Source organism: Hevea brasiliensis, chromosome 9, assembly GCF_030052815.1.
Source record: "Hevea brasiliensis isolate MT/VB/25A 57/8 chromosome 9, ASM3005281v1, whole genome shotgun sequence".
NCBI classification, from domain to species: Eukaryota; Viridiplantae; Streptophyta; class Magnoliopsida; order Malpighiales; family Euphorbiaceae; genus Hevea; species Hevea brasiliensis.
The window spans coordinates 35,108,099-35,127,196 of NC_079501.1; the positions used below are offsets into that span (position 1 = coordinate 35,108,099).

The 19,098-nt window shown below is 30.3% G+C and overlaps 1 protein-coding gene across 4 annotated transcripts; it reads left to right on the plus strand.

Annotated features, from left to right (window-relative positions):
• Window positions 1-10,653: 10,653 nt before the first annotated feature.
• LOC110671550 (uncharacterized) lies at window positions 10,654-15,393 on the plus strand. Of its 4 annotated transcripts, none has more exons than XM_058153726.1 (6): window positions 10,654-10,760; window positions 10,905-10,988; window positions 11,107-11,211; window positions 11,303-11,729; window positions 12,088-12,209; window positions 14,795-15,393. In XM_058153726.1, the coding sequence occupies exons 3-6, from the start codon at window positions 11,134-11,136 to the stop codon at window positions 15,245-15,247; spliced, it is 1,080 nt and encodes a 359-aa protein (XP_058009709.1). In that variant the 5' UTR covers window positions 10,654-10,760; window positions 10,905-10,988; window positions 11,107-11,133; the 3' UTR covers window positions 15,248-15,393. The 4 variants fall into 4 exon arrangements, with proteins under 4 accessions (XP_058009709.1, XP_058009708.1, XP_058009707.1 ...); XM_058153725.1 differs by having other exon boundaries at window positions 10,656-10,760; window positions 11,094-11,211; XM_058153724.1 differs by lacking the exon at window positions 10,654-10,760 and having other exon boundaries at window positions 10,780-10,988; window positions 11,094-11,211.
• Window positions 15,394-19,098: the final 3,705 nt, after the last annotated feature.

Genomic DNA, 19,098 nt, shown 5'->3' on the forward strand with positions numbered 1-19,098 from the left:
CCTAATTTGCTCTTCCACAATCAACCATAATTATAACACAACAATTGCCATCTTTTAAAACTTTAACAATCACAAGTTTGCAACACCCAAACCCCTATTGACCACAAATCTCATAATGGTGACAAAGATGCGCATTGTGACAATTGAAGACTTTCTATAGAACTAACAATTTCAAATATTGGACTAACATTCCTTCCATATACAAGTACTACATTGATCATTACACCATTGGTGACTGCAACCTCTTTAACTTTAAGGTATTTCAATTCCCTTGCGTTCATTGATCACTAAGATTGTGAAGATTATCGAAGATGGGAATGATGCTTAGGTCTTCAACATTAATGAGATCGTGGGAAAAAAGAGGGAGATCAATAGACAAAGAATTAGAGGTCTAGGGTTTGTGTAGTCCCAAAATAGTCTAAGAGGAGTCATTTGGACTTTAACAATTTTTTGACCCGGCTTGAAATCTAATTAAAAGTTATGGCTCAGTCCAAATAGGTGTTCTTAAGTGTAATAAAGGTGCCAAGCAAATCAAATGTTTTCAATAAGTATGCTCAATACAACTTCACACTCAATCAACAGTAAGCAACTTAATATTTTCAATCAAAGTAGACAACTTAGGCTTTAGGCAATTTCTAAGGCAACCACAACAAGCATAGTTCAAATATGTTCAAAGATGTCTCAAAATAATATCAAGCAATCTCAACTCAACAACTATATCAATATACTCAATCACTCAAAATATTGCTCAATTAACTTAATGAACACATCAAATATGTTAAATCTTCACTTCCACTGTAACCTCTTTTCAATTGGCAAGAGAAAGCCTTTTAAATCCACTAGTCTTGCAAGGTGCTTGCTAACCTCTACAAGTGTTACCCCAAAACACTTCACTCACTTCAAGCTTCACAAGTTGCTTAAACAACCCTTATAAATGACATTAAAGATTGTTTTTCACTCAATCTCACACAATACAAAAAATAAAAATAAAAATAAACTAAAATTACAAATATGAGGGAGAGTTGATATGCCAATGTAGCTCAACTAGAAGTTGAATGAAAGCAATAAATGATTTCAAAGAGTTTATACCAATCTCAAGCCTTTATTAAGTGTGGGAAGGTGTAAAAATAAAGTATTTATAGGTTCAAAAGCACTTCATATCACTGGGGACTTCGAACATTGCAGGTATATCTTTCAAGAAAATAGTCATTATTTTGTCTTTTTCCATGACTTTGGGCACTTTGCAAATTGATGAATTTTTTTTTGTACCAATAGCAAATATATTAGCAAGCTTTACTAATGCTAGCAAATTGACTTACAAAATTGTATACTAGTAGCAAATTAGTTAGCAAACCTACCAACCCTTCAAGTTTGAAAATGACTTAAATGAGTTAAATTTCACAAATTGTAATTCATAACTATGAAGAAATAAATTAAGGAAGGATAAAAATAATTGAGATAAAATATGATGTTCCAGTACACTGTGTGGCATATCTTGCTCGGCTACACTGTAGACGGGTAAGGGGTGTCACATTGGTAGTTTGGAGGAATCTTTTACAAGATTGGGGCAATTCATGCTTGCTTTGTGCAAACACAACCTTGATTTTGCTTTTTTAATTGAAGATGACCCTCTATTTGTTAATAATAAATTACAACCCGATTATCAGGTTTTTGACAGAATGTTTTGGGCATTGAAACAAACAATTGAAGGTTTCAAGCACTATCGCCCTGTTATTTTCATAGACTCAACGTTTTTATATGGAAAGTACCAAGGGTGTTTATTTTGTGCTACAGCATTGGACGGTAATAACCATATTTTTCCGATTGCTTGGGCAACAGTTGATTGTGAAAACACAATGAATTGGGATTGGTTCATGTCTTGTTTACGAGTGTTTGTGACTAATCGTTCTGATATTTGTGTTATATCAGACAGGCATATTGGCATTAAAAAGGCAATGCAGCAAGATTGGTGGCAGCCTTCTGATGGACATCATCGATATTGTTTAAGACACATATTAAGCAATTATAACACGAAGTTCAAAAATACTGACATGAAAGAAGCTCTTCAAAAGGCAGGTTAGTTTTTAGAAGATTAGTATTTATATGGTAATGTTAATTGAAGTTTCAACGTCACAAAGTAATTATATGTTACATTTATTTTGTAACAGCTCACCAAATTCAGAAAAAAAAAAATTTTATGAGGCTATGAACACAATCAAGACTGAGCATCCAGACACGTTTGAATGGGTCAAAAAGATACCTTTGGAAAAATGAACACGTTCTCATGATGGAGGGAAAAGGTATGGCAGCATGACATTGAGTTAGTTAATGGAATGCTGAAGGATATCTGTGCATTAACAATAACTGCAATGGTAGAGAAAATATTTTTCCAGTATGTCAAATATTTTGATACGTGCCAAATGACATTTCGTGAACAACTGCTACAGGGCTTCAACTTAACCCCAGCATGTCGTCAAATTTTGAGTGAAAATTTAAATGAAGAAAACTCACTTAATGTTAGGTTGTTTAACCGTGATTATGGTGAATTTGAAGTTTGGAAGGGTACATCTGGGAAGAAGTACATTATCAGACTTCATGAAAGGACATGCACGTGTGGGAAGTTTCAAGAGATACGCATTCCATGTTCCCATGTTATAGCAGCATGCCAATCAAAGTCAATTAATTATGAGCAATATGTTTCAAATTATTATACGTTGGAGCAAACACTTAACTGCTATGAGTGGCAATATCTCGATGGATCACTGAAGCAACAACCCATGTACTTTCGCAAATCCGGTACAACCTTGACTGGATGCAACTTGAAGATGTAAACCAAAATTCAATAAATCTTACTTAAAATAATATGTTATATTTTTTCTACGTTTATAATTACTTGATGTTTTGCTAACATTCACTTGCAGGTTACTTGGGAACCATATACTGAAGAATTATTGGATGAGCTGCCCGACATATGTATCTAAGGCCATCCCATTTGGAAGGCAGTTGTGCCATTAATTTGCTTCCATATTATTGAATGGCACCAACTTGACAGGGTGATGAGGCAATTTGGTTTGGCCCAACCTATTCCACGACCACCCATGCAAACAAATGAGTTGCATGACATTACTCTTCGAGTTAGTGAGAGTAACTAGGCGCACCACTATACGGCATACATATTCGTTGGAATAGGTGAGAACAATACATTATTCAAGGGCAAGAAATGGCAAAACCACTCCACAATCATTCTGAATATATGGAGTAGTATCGTCGAGTTGCGAGACGTTGGATCTCAATAAGTGGAGCTGGTATTGGTTGTGTGGTAATCCTTTACAACACATATTTTTTCATTGTTAATTACTTAGTAATAATAATTTTATATTTTTTAACCAAAAAGGATCTAATATATGCATTGACATTTTATTTTTATAGGAGGACGTAATTGAGGATTGTTTGCTAAAATTACAGAACCCATCAACACAAAATGTGGCAGAAGTTAAGCGTATATTAAGGAAAATGATGATTGCTTTAGAGGAAGAAAGTCGGCTTTGTCAAATGCTACCTCCTCAGTCTGCACCTCAAGCAGCAACCTTTAATAATGAATTACAAGAGGACCAACCTCAGCCCTTACATAGAGCAGGACGACATCGATCACGTCCTGCTCGACGTCGTTAACACCTAGTGCATCGAGGCTCTTCGCATGATGATGTTTTGCCCCCACCTGTCGCATTTCACCCTTACTGCATGGCATCAGCTCCTGATCCTTTTGATCCTATTCCCTCAGCTCTTGCACCGTCTGATTCGGGACCATCCACAATATTCCAACCTTATTCAGAATCTATCCCTCCTCATTACACTGGTTGGATGCCTTTTGACTATACTGAGAGTCAGCAGCCGCAAACACCATTTAGCGGCTTATTTGCTCCTTTTGGCAGACCATCTACCATTAGACCATCACACTATAGTTCTAGTCAATTTAGTAGATATAGTTCTTATCAATACTTTGTATCATATCAGTCTGGTGTCTTAGGCCATATTCCATCTGGTGCGGGTCTATTTGGACACGATGAACAAAGTGTTATGCATTATACTACAGGGGGGGAATTATCAAGACGACAACAAGGGCAACCTAGCCAACCTCAAGATGCACAAGGTGATATAGAAGAACATTAAGGAGGGGGACAACATCGAGTTCTTCGACCGAGATGCCATATACGAAGACCGAGTTGTGGCACATGATTGACTTAAATATTTGCTTTTATTTGTATATTAATTATGAATACTTGTCATAATTTATATTTTGCTTTAGGTCAATTGTTGTGATATGCTAGTCTAAATTTTTAATATATTTTGCATAATTAAATTGAAAATAAAAAAGTAATTATAATAAGAATAAAAATTAATATCACCTGAAAATTAATTTAAGACACGGATAATAAATTTTGTTTACTTATTTTTTTGTCTCATATGACTTAAATTTTAATATTTTAAATAAAAATAAATTTATTTCTTCTTTTTTAATTTCTTTTATTTTTATACAAAATAAACATGTCTTAAAAAATAAAACAGAAAAATTTTCCGATTCAAATATTATATCTATTATTATTTTTTATCTATAAACAAAATCACACTTTACACATTTACATTAATTTTGTTAATAATATTAAATAAATTTAAGTTGTTGCATAGTACACCTGTTTGGTAAACATTTCTAATCATGAATTTGGTATTAAAAGAAATAAATTATAATATTTAAATTATATATTGTTATAAATGGTTACATATAATATTTAATAATTTTATTTCTTTTAATATTTCAATTTAATATTTGCAATCAATAAAATAAATTATGCACATTTATTATAAAATGCAAATTATTTTAATTAACGGTAATTATTTTTTTTTCGCTATTTTTTCTATCTCATATAACTTGAATTTTAACAATTTTAAACTTGAATTTTAACAATTTTAAACAATAAATTTTATTTATTATTAAAAAATTTTAATAAATTTTATATTATTAATATAATGTAAATATTAAAAAAGGACAATGTAAATATTAAAGTGTTAAAATTAATATATTTTTTAATTAATGTAAATAAAATATATTAATTTTATGGATGCATGTAGGAACCCGTCTTCAATAGTGTTCGGAGTATGGGCGCCATTTTGTACAGCGTCTGAAGCATGGACGCCGTCTTTGATAGCGTCCCAGCCATTTGAACTATAGAAGCCATTTTAAATAGCATCCAGATGATTATACATAAATTTAAATAATATTTTTATTGTATGGATTTTGTTTTCATAAATTTTATTTTACTGTATCTTTGCACAGTAAAAAAACCCGTGATCATCAGTCCCCACTCCATTCATTTCAATGAGCTGTCTTGGTCATCTGGGAATATCTTAAAAATTCTAGAAATTTTAATCTATCACCACTTAGTCAATTTGCTGATCTCATTATTATGATTTTGGAGTTGAGACTAAAAAAAAACGTGATAAATTGTTGAAAAACTCTGCATTTTTGACACGTGAGTACATGTACTACTTGTCTTAGTTCTTCAAAAATAGCCACACGCATACACAGATTAAGATTTGCATGGCTACCTGTACAACTTTTATGGAACCCTAATTTGACTTGTTTGCATTATGAACGACGTGCACCACCGCCGAACGTGGATGTGTCTGTGGTTGAGATTTGAGACGGAGGTGTTAGAGGGTTTTAATTAATTAGCTCAAAAAAGAACCAGTTTAATCTATAGAAAGTCGGCCTTCTTGTTTCTTGCAAGCTATTACGCAAAGCAAAGAGGATCATGCGTCGTTATTGTTTCAATTAATCTTGATTTTTGACTTTTAATATCACGTTTTCCAACTATAAATTGACCCATAACCATAATGGACCCCTGGCGGCGGCCTTGATTGAGTCAAGCCCAATCTGTTGCTTTAATTTCTAACCAATGGCTACCCTTTGTATGATTGTCAGTGTTGGGCTAATTGCCCATCACTGAACTATCACCCAAAACAGCTCAAAACACCTGTACTCCAGTTGTCATTGTTATGAAACTGTAGCATCCCAACTCCCTGGTAGTTTCTGTCGCCAACAAAGCAAAGCTACAATACCTATTATTGTAAAAATATTAATTATTTTTATTGATCACATACGTGAAATATATTAATATATAGTTTGGCAGAAAAAATTATAATGTTATGATAGACTAAAATGAATAATTAAAGATTATTTTTTGATAAAGAAAAATCAGTTTCAATTATCATATTCATTATAATTATAGTGTATTTTTTTTATATTTTTTCTTTAGAGATAACATATATTGATTAAGATAAATGTAATTATTTAATAATTAAAATTAGATAAAATTTTAAAATTAGACATTGCAATAAAAATTAAAAAATTAGGAGTATATATATATATATATATATATATATATATAAAATTGATTGTGAATGCTTTATATACATTCTTTGCATGCAAAATTAATTTTGTAATACTATAATTTTCATTATTGTTTTAATGAAAATAGTATATATTAATTTTAGTTTATTATAAATTAAGAGATTATATTTTATAAATCTATATTGTTAAATTATTTATTTACTTATTAACAAAAATAAAAATGTCTTTTGTATTCAATTTATAATTTAATTAAATGTCATTTGAAAAATTGATAGTAGTGTTGGGGCTTTTAATAAAAAAGGCGTAATTGTTTGCGTTGGGTCAACTCCTGGATCAATCTATTAAGGGATAAAACACTCTTAATAAGTATATTTTCTATTTATGATAATCAAACATTTGAATTTACTTGAAGGGTAAGGATGCTGAATTACTCATACAAAACACCTCTTAATTTTTTTCTGTTTCACTGTTATAATGTAAATAAATATAGTCATTTAAATTATTTTAAAAAAATTAAGAATAATTAGCAAAAATAAAATAAGAAAATAAGCATAGCAAAAAAAAAAAAAACCAGAGTTATTTTTCAAAAATAAGAATAATTATAAATATAATAGTTAAGTGGTCAAATACTTAAAATAAAAAGATTTAAAAAATAATAATAAAAAAAAGATTTCATTTGAATATAATTCCTTGTTTGCATTAAACGGTAGCGCATAAGTCTATGTTGTTGAATTTCTGCATGGTTTCTTATAAACCTTTTGAAGAAGAAAAAAAAAACCATATTGATAATTTTTCTTCAATATGAGGTAAGAAAGATAATTTTGTAAATGAAAACTAAAATAAATCACTACCCAACTTAATAGTGTGTGTTCTTTCGTAGTTATTAACTAAATTCAATTGATAAATTCAACAAGTCTAAGAACTTAATCAATTAAAATTATAATTAGAGAGTTGAATTAAATTTTAAAGATAATTTAGAGGGTTTAATTAGATATTTAACTTTTTTTTATTTGAAAACGACTGATTGCTTTAATAATAATAAAAAAAAGGACATTACAAACAAGCTTCAACGCCCAAATAATAAGCCCCAAGGTTTAGGTAGATTAGGCCCAAAGTCATAAAACAAAGAAGCCCTAGGCCTAGGTGGATTTGACCTAGGATCAAACCCTGCTCAACTGAGCATAAGAAGTAGCTGCATTCCTTGTTATGTAATGCCAAGATGATCTCGTCGCACTTGGAGCACAGGTACGAGTTTTTTGCCAAAAGGAGTGAAATGATGAAAAAAAAAAAAGAAATTGAATTTAATTATGAAAAGAGGGGTGAAACATGATGAGATAAAAGACGTGCGAGTGAGACGTTAATTATAATAGGATTTTAAAGATTTAAATGTTATTATAGTGAATGTATAAATTTTTAAAATTAAAAAAAAATTAAATTTTATTATAATTTTAAAAATTAAAAAGAAAGCTAGATGGCAGTCTCTTGCTTTTATTTTAATTTTTAATTATTTTATTTTATATTTTAAATAAAATATAAATATTATTTTTATAAATAATATTATAACTAATAATATTATATATTATAATATTTTTATTATAAAAAATTATTTTTAATTTAAAATCAAATTAAATAAAAATTAAAATATAAAAATTTATTAAAATAAAATAATTGAAAAATTAAAGAAATTATTATAATAATTAATATTATAAATTATAATATTTTTATTATAAAAAATTATTTTTTAATTTAAAAATAAATTAAATTTTAATTAAATAAAAAATTAAAAATATAAAATAAAAGTTAAACGCTACTTATGTCAGCGTCAGCTTAATTTTAATTTAATTTAATTTAATTTAAAAATAATTTTTTATAATAAAAATATTATAATTTATAATATTAATTATTATAATATTTTTATTAAAATAATATTAATATTTTATTTAAAATATAAAATAAAATAATTAAAAAAATTAAAATTAAAATTAGACGTAACATTTAATTTTTTTAATTTTTTAATTATTTTATTTTAGTAAGTTTTTATATTTTAATTTTTATTTAATTAGATTTTAAGTTAAAAATAATTTTTATAATAAAAATATTATAATATATAATATTAATTATTATAATATTTTTATTAAAATAATATTTATATTTTATTTAAAATATAAAATAAAATAATTAAAAAATTAAAACTAAAACTCAACGTTACTATAGTAGCATCTAATTTTTTTTAATTTTTTAATTATTTTATTATAATAAATTTTTATATTTTAATTTTTATTTAATTTGATTTTAAGTTAAAAAATAATTTTTATAATAAAAATATTATAATATTATTTATTAAAATAATATTTATATTTTATTTAAAATATAAAATAAAATAATTAAAAAATTAAAATTAAGCTGAACCTAAGTAGCGATTAATTTTTATTTTATATTTTAATTAATATTTAATTTATTTTTAAATTAAAAAATAATTTTTTATAATAAAAATATTATTATATATAATATTAATTATTATAATATTAATTATTAAAATAATATTTATATTTTATTTAAAATATAAAATAAAATAATTAAAAAATTAAAATTAAAACTGAATATTACTATAAGTACGCCTAATTTTTCTTTTAATTTTTTATTTATTTTATTTTAATAAATTTTTATATTTTAATTTTTATTTACTTTTATTTAATTTAATTTTAAGTTGAAAAATAATTTTTATAATAAAAATATTATAATATATAATATTAATTATTATAACATTATTTATTAAAATAATATTTATATTTTATTTAAAACATAAAATAAAATAATTAAAAAATCAAAATTAAGATGGACATACTTAATTTTTATTTTATATTTAATTTAAAATTTAATTTAATTTAATTTTAAATTTAAAAATAATTTTTTATAATAAAAATATTATAATTATAATATTAATTATTATAATATTATTTATTAAAATAATATTTATATTTTATTTAAAATATAAAATAAAATAATTAAAAAATTAAAATAAAAATTAAATGTTATTTTTTTTAATTTTTAAAATTTATATATTATTTATAGTAACGTTTAAATTCTCAAAACGTTATTAAAATTAACATTTCGCAATCATATTTTTCATCTCAAATAATTAAACTTAAGCTCATTCTTTTTTTATATATATATTTTTATTCCGCCCTTTGGTTAAAAACACCACGCGGTTAAGGACGCTTGAGATGATTTCGCCAAATCAAGAGAATAAGCGAGGAGGCCATACCACCACAGACAAGAAGAGTCAAAGGCCCAGTTTAGTCGGGCATGATCCACTGCACAGCGGACATCGTTACATGCTTTAACACAGCTAACATCAGTAAAAATCTCATGAGCTCAACGGGGAAGCGAAGCACTGCTCAAGATGATTTTAGCCACTGAGGGATTGGACGCAAACCAAAGGTATCGGTAACGTCTCCAAAGATACCAAGCTCCAACTTGAAGAGCAAAAGAAAGTCCTAAAAGCACAGAGGCTAAACTCCAGGCACCTATGGTCAAACCAAGGCTGCAGTAGCAGAAGGAGAAAGAAAATCCAGGTCCTGCAAACAAACACCCTCTCCTTTTAATCCAAAACCAGCGTGACCAAAGACAAAGACAAAATATTAATTACAGCCCAACCTACAGAGGAAAGAGTGAAATTCACCTAACTGACCAAGGAGGAGCCTTCCCTGCCTGGAAGGGGCAGGGAAAAGCCGATGAAGAAAAGAAAACTAAGCTTCTAGATGATCAGAGAAAATAAAGAAAGTTCCCTCTCTTGGAAACTAGAGAAAGAGAGAGAAGTATTTAATAGTAAAGTATTAATTTAGATTAAATACATATTTAATAATAAGAGATGAAAATTTCAATTCTTAACATTCCATTTCTCTTGGAAGAATAATATTTCAAACTATGCAATTCCCTTATACAGAAAATGCATATTATTGTTATGGAAACCCAATTAACAATATTGGCTTAAATTGAAGTTGGTCACAAGGGGAACCATATGCTTTTTTGGATAGGGCACATTTGCTTTATTCAATATCATTCATGGAGGTTAAGCATATTCTGTGCTTGGTTTCTGATGCAGCTTTCTTCCTTTTGCATTTTTTTTTATACTAATTAAAATTAAAATTTAAAATTTCACAATTTTAGCGAATATTTCTATTAAAAAAAATTTTGTATTTCAACTCCCATACACGCATAGAGAAGAGAATAATTATGAAAAAAGAAAAAAAAAATTCCTGAGAGATTGAGAGAGGACTGAAACGGTGCGTATTGGCGCGAGTCCCATCTGCCGAACCAAACCAAGCCACACAAAACCTACATAAACAAGGTGAAGAAATCAATAACTTGGTCAACCTCGCTCTCCCTCTTTCAGTCTCAGTTGTGTTGTCAGCTATTAAGTATTAAACCCTAATAAATTCAAATTCTTCGCTGCACACTAAACTCTTTCTTTTTTTTTTTTCGCTTAGTTTAGCTCGATGAGAAGCAGAGTTACTGAAGCCAAGATTCCAAGCACGATCTTACTAATTAGAGCGAATAGCGAGGTGTCGTGTTCTGGGTCAGTTTTTCTTTCTACACTCTTTATTCTTTACTCTTTCATTTGCTCCGTTTCTTTCAACTATTGCAATTTGTAAACTTTTTTGTTCTAATTTTATGCAATCAGATTCTTTTAATAGAATAAAGAATTGGGTTTACCTCAGAATATGGAAACAAATCGATTTCTTTATCTGGGTATGATTCTTCTGCTGCTTATCGTTGACTTCTCTTTCGTTGATTCTAAGGTAACTAATGAAGAATTAACCTTAATTAAGTCTTTTATATTGCTTATTATATCATGATGTAGGTTTAATTGGTTATGAATTATTGAACTAGGCAAATGTGAGTGCAAAGAATGACTTAGATCCACAATCAAATAACGTAACTGGTTCGAATGAGCAAGCAGGTGAATTGGGATCAGTTTCAGATTCTAATGGAGCTCATAAAGAAAAGAAAAATAAAGGAAATCAACAGAATAAATTAAAGGAGAGTATTGATGACGGTAAGAAAAATCATTATAATTCAAGTGGCCAATCTGGGTCCAAAAAAACAGATAATCTGGTAAATGATACAAGTAAGTTGAATGAGAAATCGCAAGGGGAAAGTGATGATAGTAAAAAGAAGACCATGCCGAAGGAGAGTAGCAGTGGAGAAGAGTCGGGGCATGGGACAAAAGGTTCTCGTGTTGAACAATGTGATCCTTCCAACAAGTGCATAGATGAGGATAACAACTTGGTTGCTTGTTTAAGAGTTCCAGGAAATGGTATGTGTTCAGTTCTCTTAATTCATACATGTTTGATCCTTGTTTTGCTAATGTTAATTATATTGCCTGATTTACTCTGTTGTCTATTTATATGCAAAGAAATTAAAGATTTTCACTGGGATGCAATCAGTGCAACTGCAAATAAGCCAACTAATAGGCCATTTACTTTTGGAGTACGTGACTAGTGTATATCTAAGTGTTGCCTTCTAATAGAATATGAAAATATAGGAGTTAACAGCTGTAATATGTCAATAAGCATGAATTTCATTAAAATTATGAGTTCTCTGATATTTTGTAGTATCTTTTTAGCATATGGATTTCACTGCATGTATGGATTTACTTCTCTTTTTATTTCCAGATCAATATTCACTTTTAATTCAGAATAAAGGGAAAAACCCTCTCACAGTTACTATTTCTGCTCCGGATTTTGTTCAATTGGAGAAAACAGAAATTCAGCTCCAAGCAAAAGAAGATAAAAAGGTATTTGTATGCTATACAATATTTTTTATTGAAAACATTGTGGAAGAGCTTTCATTTGATGGTGTTTTGTTTTCGGGATTAGTCCATCGTGGTCACTCATAATTGATATGTATTAATATTAATTGAGAACCAATTTGCTCATAGCCGATTCCAATAAATTTTTAGAATAAAGGCTTAGTTGAGTGGAGTTGAGTTTTGCTCTCTGAATATATTTTTTTCCAAATTAGTAAATTTGTGCAAATAGGAAGAAGGAGAAACTTATCTCTTTTAGAAAAATTTAAAAAAGAAGGAAATTGAATTAAGAATTTCAAAATGTAACATATGGCTTCTTGCAAGACTTAGTAGCAGACTGTAGATCATATTGGTAACTGGAGCAGATGTTGCAACCTTAATATCAAATGCAACTCAACTCAACTCAACTAAGTTTTTATCCTAAAAATTTATTGCAGTCGGTTATATGGATTCTTTTTATCCACTCTAAATGATTTTGAGCTAAATCCTCGGAAATGTGTAATGTTTTTAGGTCATGTTGTACTACTCTCCTCCAAGTCAATTTAAGTCTACCCCTTCTTTTCTTTCTATCCTCTAACCTAATGTGTTCTATTTATCTAACTGGAGCCTCCGTATGTTTACGCTTCACATGACTAAACCACATTAATCTCCCTTCTCTCAACTTATCTTCAATTGGCACCACTCCTGCCTTGCGATCACATGTTACATAGACGTGCCACTTGAATTATCATGATTTTTGGGAATCATGATAGGTAAGGAGTTAGTTTGGATAGAGTGTTGGGAATCTTGCGATCACATGAAACTCCTATGGCACGTTTGGATAGAGTGTTGGGAATCTTGCGATCTCCCATGGCACGTCTCTACTTCAACCATCCGGCTTTAATCCTATGATTAACATCCTACTCATATCCCCTATTTATTTGAAGGATTAAGACGAGATATTTAGAGTGATTACTTTAGGACAATACCACTCTATCCAAACTAACTCCTTACCTATCATCAGTTCGGCCTTCACTGAACTTGCGATGCATGTATTATGTCTTCGTTCTACTTAACTTAAAGCTCTTTGACTCAAGAGTACTTCTCCAAAGCTCTAACTTTCTATTGACTCATTATCGCGTCTCATCTATCAGAACTATATCGTCCACAAATATCATGCACCAAGGGATACTTTTTTGTATATGTTTCGTCAATTCATCTAGAATTAATGTAAAAACATAAGGGCTTACAGTTGAACCTTGGTGTAATCCAATTGAGATTGGAAAATCTCTTGTTTCCCTTCCCATTGTGCGCACAATAGTAGTTGCTCTTTTATACATATCTTTCAACACTTGTATGTACCTAATAGATACCATTTTTTGTTTTAACACTTTCCATAAGACATCTCTTGGAACACTATCTTAAGCCTTCTCCAAATCGATAAAAATCATGTGTAGATCTTTCTTCACATTTCTATATTTCTCCATCAAGCTTCTAATAAGAAAGATCGCTTCCATAGTTGAACGATCGGGCATGAAGTCAAATTGATTGGGAGAGATGGAAGTATCATAACGTAATCGATGTTCCACAACTCTCTCTCACAACTTCATAGTATGGCTTATGAGTTTAATTTCCCTATAGTTTGAGTAACTTTGTATGTCTCCCTTATTTTTAAAAATAGGTACTAAAATATTCCTACTCCAATCATCAGGCATTTTCTTCGAGTTTAGAATCTTATTAAACAATTTAGTTAATCATGTCATTCCCATATCTCCCAAACACTTACACACTTCAATTGGCATTCCATCGGGTCCACAAGTTTTACCAACTTTCATTCTCTTAAATGCTTCCTTTACTTCTGAAGATCTAATCCTTCTAGTATAATTCACATTATTTTCTATTGCTCTATAGTTTACATTCACGCTATTACCACTTTGACTATTGTTAAAGAGATCATCAAAATAATTTCTCCATCTTTCTTTAATATCCTCATTTTTCACCAACACTTTTTTTTCTTTATCCTTAATGCACCTAACTTGATTGAGATATTGACATTTCTTTTCTCTTATTCTTGCTAATCTATAAATATTTTTCTCCCCTTCTTTAATTCCAATGAGAACTGGTGGTGAACCAAGTTCCTTTTTTGTTTTTTTTCTTTTCTTTCTATCTTTTCTTTTCTTATGCTCAATGCATTACTTTTTTTATTATAATTTATTCAGCATAGCTCCTGCAAGCAGGGCATGCCTTCTATTTCTAGTAGTGCATAAAGGCTTATATATCCTTGCCTGACTTGCTGAACTTAACTTTAATTAATCCTAATTTTTTGCATTGGCATACCACACTAGCTAGGTGCTTGGCATTTGGGGCATGAACTGTGAACTTTATAACCCTTCTTTCCTGTAATATGACCTTATAAGTAATATGCATTATTTGTTTTTCATTTGTGTTATGTAATATTTGATATTCAATCAAATAGGTCCTTTGTTGGCATTTCTAGCTTTGTTGTCTTGATGTAAAATATCCTTATTTGTCATTCACAAGAAAGTAGTTGGCATTGACCTCTGTGGTGCAATGTCATTTATATAACCTTTCAGGTGAAGGTCTCTATTGCAAGTGGAGGAAGTGACAACTTGATTGTCCTAAAGTCAGGAAAGGGTCACTGCAGCCTGGATATAAGACATTTGATTGATAAGGAGTTTGATAACTCTCAGAAGTCTACGTATTTAAACTTCATGTCACCAACTCCTACCATTGTTGTCTTGGCCATTGCTGCACTGCTAATACTGGCAGCAGGTTGGATGTGCATCAGCTTCCGGAGGAAGCAACTCTTCAGCATTAGCTCTAAATATCAAAGTCTAAACATGGATCTGCCAGTTTCTGGTGGGGGAAAACCAGAATCTGAAGTCAACAATGGATGGGATAACAGTTGGGGTGATGATTGGGATGATGAGGAGGCTCCCAAGACACCTTCACTACCTGTTACTCCAAGCCTCTCATCTAAAGGCCTTGCCTCACGACGATTGAACAAGGAAGGGTGGAAAGATTAGCCGACTATAAGAAATGGGTTGGGGGACATCTATATAGTTTCCATTTTTCTCAAACTCTTTTTTCGAGTTTGTTTGATAGGTAGTCTTTTCATTTTCTTTTTCCGCAGTGGATATAGATGCTTGGAATGAAGTTTGACATTTCTACATGCTGCTGCTTCTTCACTCATATCCTATATAGAATTTTAAAGTGCAAATGGATTTTTGATTCTTTCAGAAAACATTGAGTTTTGATCATGACACGATGGCGTCTGGACCATCATTGGAGTCTCCATGTTTCTCTATGGACTTTTGGTCCTGGACCTCGTGAAATCCTCAAGCAGGCTTTCCTCAAATGAAATGAGATGTTTTTACTATAAATCTTTGAAGACACAAAGCTAACGTAGGCCGAAGACATCGGGTCCGAGTCTACGTCTAGCCCAACCACATCAAAACTTATGGGCTCATAATAGGAACTTTGCGGTAGTCATATGCTTTCGGGCCAGTACATGCTGTGAATAAAACAAGTTTCTATAATATGCGCTTGCCGGCGCTCTATTAACAAGAAGTTCTGACTCTATCTCATTCCCTTATCGTGCTATGCTCTCCTTTGAGCAAGACTGCTTTGCAAATGAAGTCAGAGAAACCTTCCCCTTTCTGTTCTCTGAAGAAAACGTCTTCCAGATGCGTGGAGGGAGCTGAGGGAGAGCCAAGTGTGCTTAATTACAGTACCTAAAAGGTGTATAGCCGAATAATTCAAGGATCAAGCTTCGGCTGAGCACTATCTTGTGAGTTTCACTTTGAGCCTTTGCATTCCAATTGGATGTGGAGCCAATAATGGATCTAAGGGCAACACTAGTGGGGGGGCTGCCCTCCAACCAAAAGAAACTTTTTAAGGACTTAGTTACAATATGGACTTGTGTAGCCCCTTACCCCTAGCTCAAAATACCCCTGCTCAATTTTTTTTTTTAATGTAAATTCAATTGTTCTTCCATAAATTTATCTTGACCCATTTCATGATTTAAATTTATAATTAAATAAAATTTTAGGCCATCAAAATAACAAATCATAATTACTTACATATACATTCTTAACAATTTAAAAGCTCAATATTTTAAGATTCAAGTGATAATTAATATAAAATTAAGGAGAATTTTGTTGTCGTTGCAAGCTTGCAGTGACTTTTCCTTTGCCATTGCTAAACTTTCTTTTTTAATCATTCTTTATTGATATCTTTTCATTCTATTCTATAATTAAAATTGATAATTTCATTTATAAGCATTTTTATTAAGTTTTCATATTTAGTATAAATGTATAGAAAATTTAATAAAAACTTTTATTAATTTTAAACGATTTGTGTTTGATTTTCGTAATTACATGCATATGTAAATTGTAAAACTCATAAAATTTTTCATGAAATTTTAAATTGTTACTTTTGTAATTATGGGTTTCTTTGAATTATAAACTAATACAATTATATTTTTTAGTAAAATTAAGAAGTTAATATCATGAGAAAAAATAAAATTACTGATACTTATTTTATGAAAAGGGGTTCAAGATTTACAAGCTATTTCAACTCTAATTGAAAGTGACCACTATTTTTTAAAAGAGAAAACAATATTATATAAATTGCCCCCCTTAGCGTGAATTTTTACTTCTGCCACTAAGGGAACTTGTAGGGACTATTGCCGCATAAAATTTTAATTGTTAATTGGAAGTAGTTTGATTGTGGGTATATCTTTATTATACTCTCACATTGTATTTTTTTTTTAAACCGAACAAAATTAGGTTGATTTTTTTTTATTAGTTCAATTAAGTAAAAATGTAATAAGTCCATATTTTAAAAACTTAAAAAGTCTTTTTTTTATTGGCCTACTTAAAAAAGTCATATTGTAAGTGAATCATGTCAAAAAACACTTAGATCCAAATTTTACATCTATCACTAACCTTCGTAAATCTTAATGAGAACATTGATGCCCTTTATTATGGGATATCAATTGTACTTAAGGTATAATTGCTATGCTTCTCTTTATTAAGTCCCATATTGGCAACAAATAAGGAGAAAGGAGATAATATATAGCAAACGAAAACCAAGTCAAATTCGCTTAAATTATTTTCATAGAGGCAATCTCAAACTCAATAATTAGAATTTGCCAATAGTCTTTAGCACTCTTTGGGTAAGAGAATTTCACATAGAATCAAAGCAGGCTATAATTCGGGACTTGAAAAAGCACAGTGAACAGTGCCGCAATAAGCTAGACTCAAGTGGATCCATAGGCTAGTAAAAAGTACTAGACCCATAGAGCTACGCCACAAAAAGATTTGGAACTTGAAAAAGCATGGTGTGTAGAGACAAGAGGATCCATGAGCTAGTAAAAAGAACTAGATCCATAAAACTAAGCAACAAAAATATTTGGGGCCCTAAAAAGCATGGTGGACAATGTTGTAATAAGCCAGACCTAGGTAGATCCATGGGTTAGTAAAAAGAACTATACCCATAGAGCCAAGCCACAAAAAGAAAATGCGAGATCTATAGAGCCAAGCCACCAAAAAAGAAGCGAAACTTTAGATGGTTTTGATCCTTGTACTTTTATGTAAATTATATTCATATTTTTTATATTACTTAATTTTGATATCTTAATGTTTTATATTTTTATTTTAGTCCCTATACGTGAGACTCTAATACTCCCCCTCAAGTGCAGTTAGACTGGACTTAACTTTTTAAGTCAGTTGTGTGGTAGCCCATCTAAAGTTTCACCTTTTGTGGCTTTACTCTATAGATTTGGCCTCTTTTTTTTGTTGCTTGGCTCTATGGGTATAGTTTAGTGGAGACAAACCCAAGCTTAATAATTAGACTTTGCTAATAGTTTTGGTGTGATTAGGGAGCATAAGCTCTACTGAACTTGTACCAAAGGAAGAAAGATTTAGCAACCCCAAACTCAACAATCAGACTTTACCAACAACTTTCAACGCTCTCCTGATCAGATAATTTCGCACTCTTCCTCTTCTTTTCCTTTTTTCTGAATGAGTTTTGGTGTGATTAGGGAATATAAGCTCTATTAACCTTGTACCAAAGGAACAAAGACCTAAAGAAGCGAATGCGAGAGGAGCAAGCCCAATTTAACTTCTTCTCATTGGAGATGAAGCAATACTGTGATACAGCCAAGAAGGTGCATAAAGAGATGGTTGATGAGTTCAATGCGTTCAAAACTAAAACCAAAGGAGATATGAAGTTGTTAATATGCTGCACAATCTGAATAAGGGGAAAAAAGAGAAAGAAGGCCTTGTAGAGAAACTTAGTAATATGGAGTAGAGATTGTTAGAATTAAAATCAAAAGGATTAGTGAGCAACATGCCAAGCTCCGTGGTGAGCTGAATGAGCTAAAAAGAAGTGAATTAAAGTTGATAAAGAAATACTGTATTTTACAAATGTTTTTTTTTTTTTTTTTTTTTGGTTATATTCCTTGATAATCACTTATTTGCCTAATAGACTCGAAGGCTACTTTGGTTTTCTAGTATCTTGCACACAAGTTTACTTCAGTTTTTATTTTTACCATTCTTCATTCAAAGGCTAGCTAATTGGTTATATATATATATATATATATGTAAAACTATAGCATTCTTCATCCGAAGGCTTCTTTCTCTTTTTATTTTTAGCGTTCTTCAGCTAAAAGCTACTTCACTTTTTTTTTTTTTTTTTTTTTTTTTAGCATTTTTCACCCCAAGGCTACTTCACTTGTTTATTGTTTGCAAGTAGAGACGTCCACGTCTTGGAGAAAAGGGAACATCATTTTTTATTTTATTGATGTAAGAAATTCATGAATATATCAATATAATAAGTACATCAAAGTAATATGTACTTCATCCAAACACCC

Excerpts from the sequence above, each read along its gene's own strand:
- LOC110671550 (XM_058153726.1), top strand. The coding sequence starts at position 11,134 with ATGGAAACAAATCGATTTCTTTATCTGGGTATGATTCTTCTGCTGCTT. Across the intron at positions 11,212-11,302 it reads TCTCTTTCGTTGATTCTAAG|GCAAATGTGAGTGCAAAGAA; the intron begins GTAACTAATGAA and ends TTATTGAACTAG. Across the intron at positions 12,210-14,794 it reads AAGCAAAAGAAGATAAAAAG|GTGAAGGTCTCTATTGCAAG; the intron begins GTATTTGTATGC and ends ATAACCTTTCAG.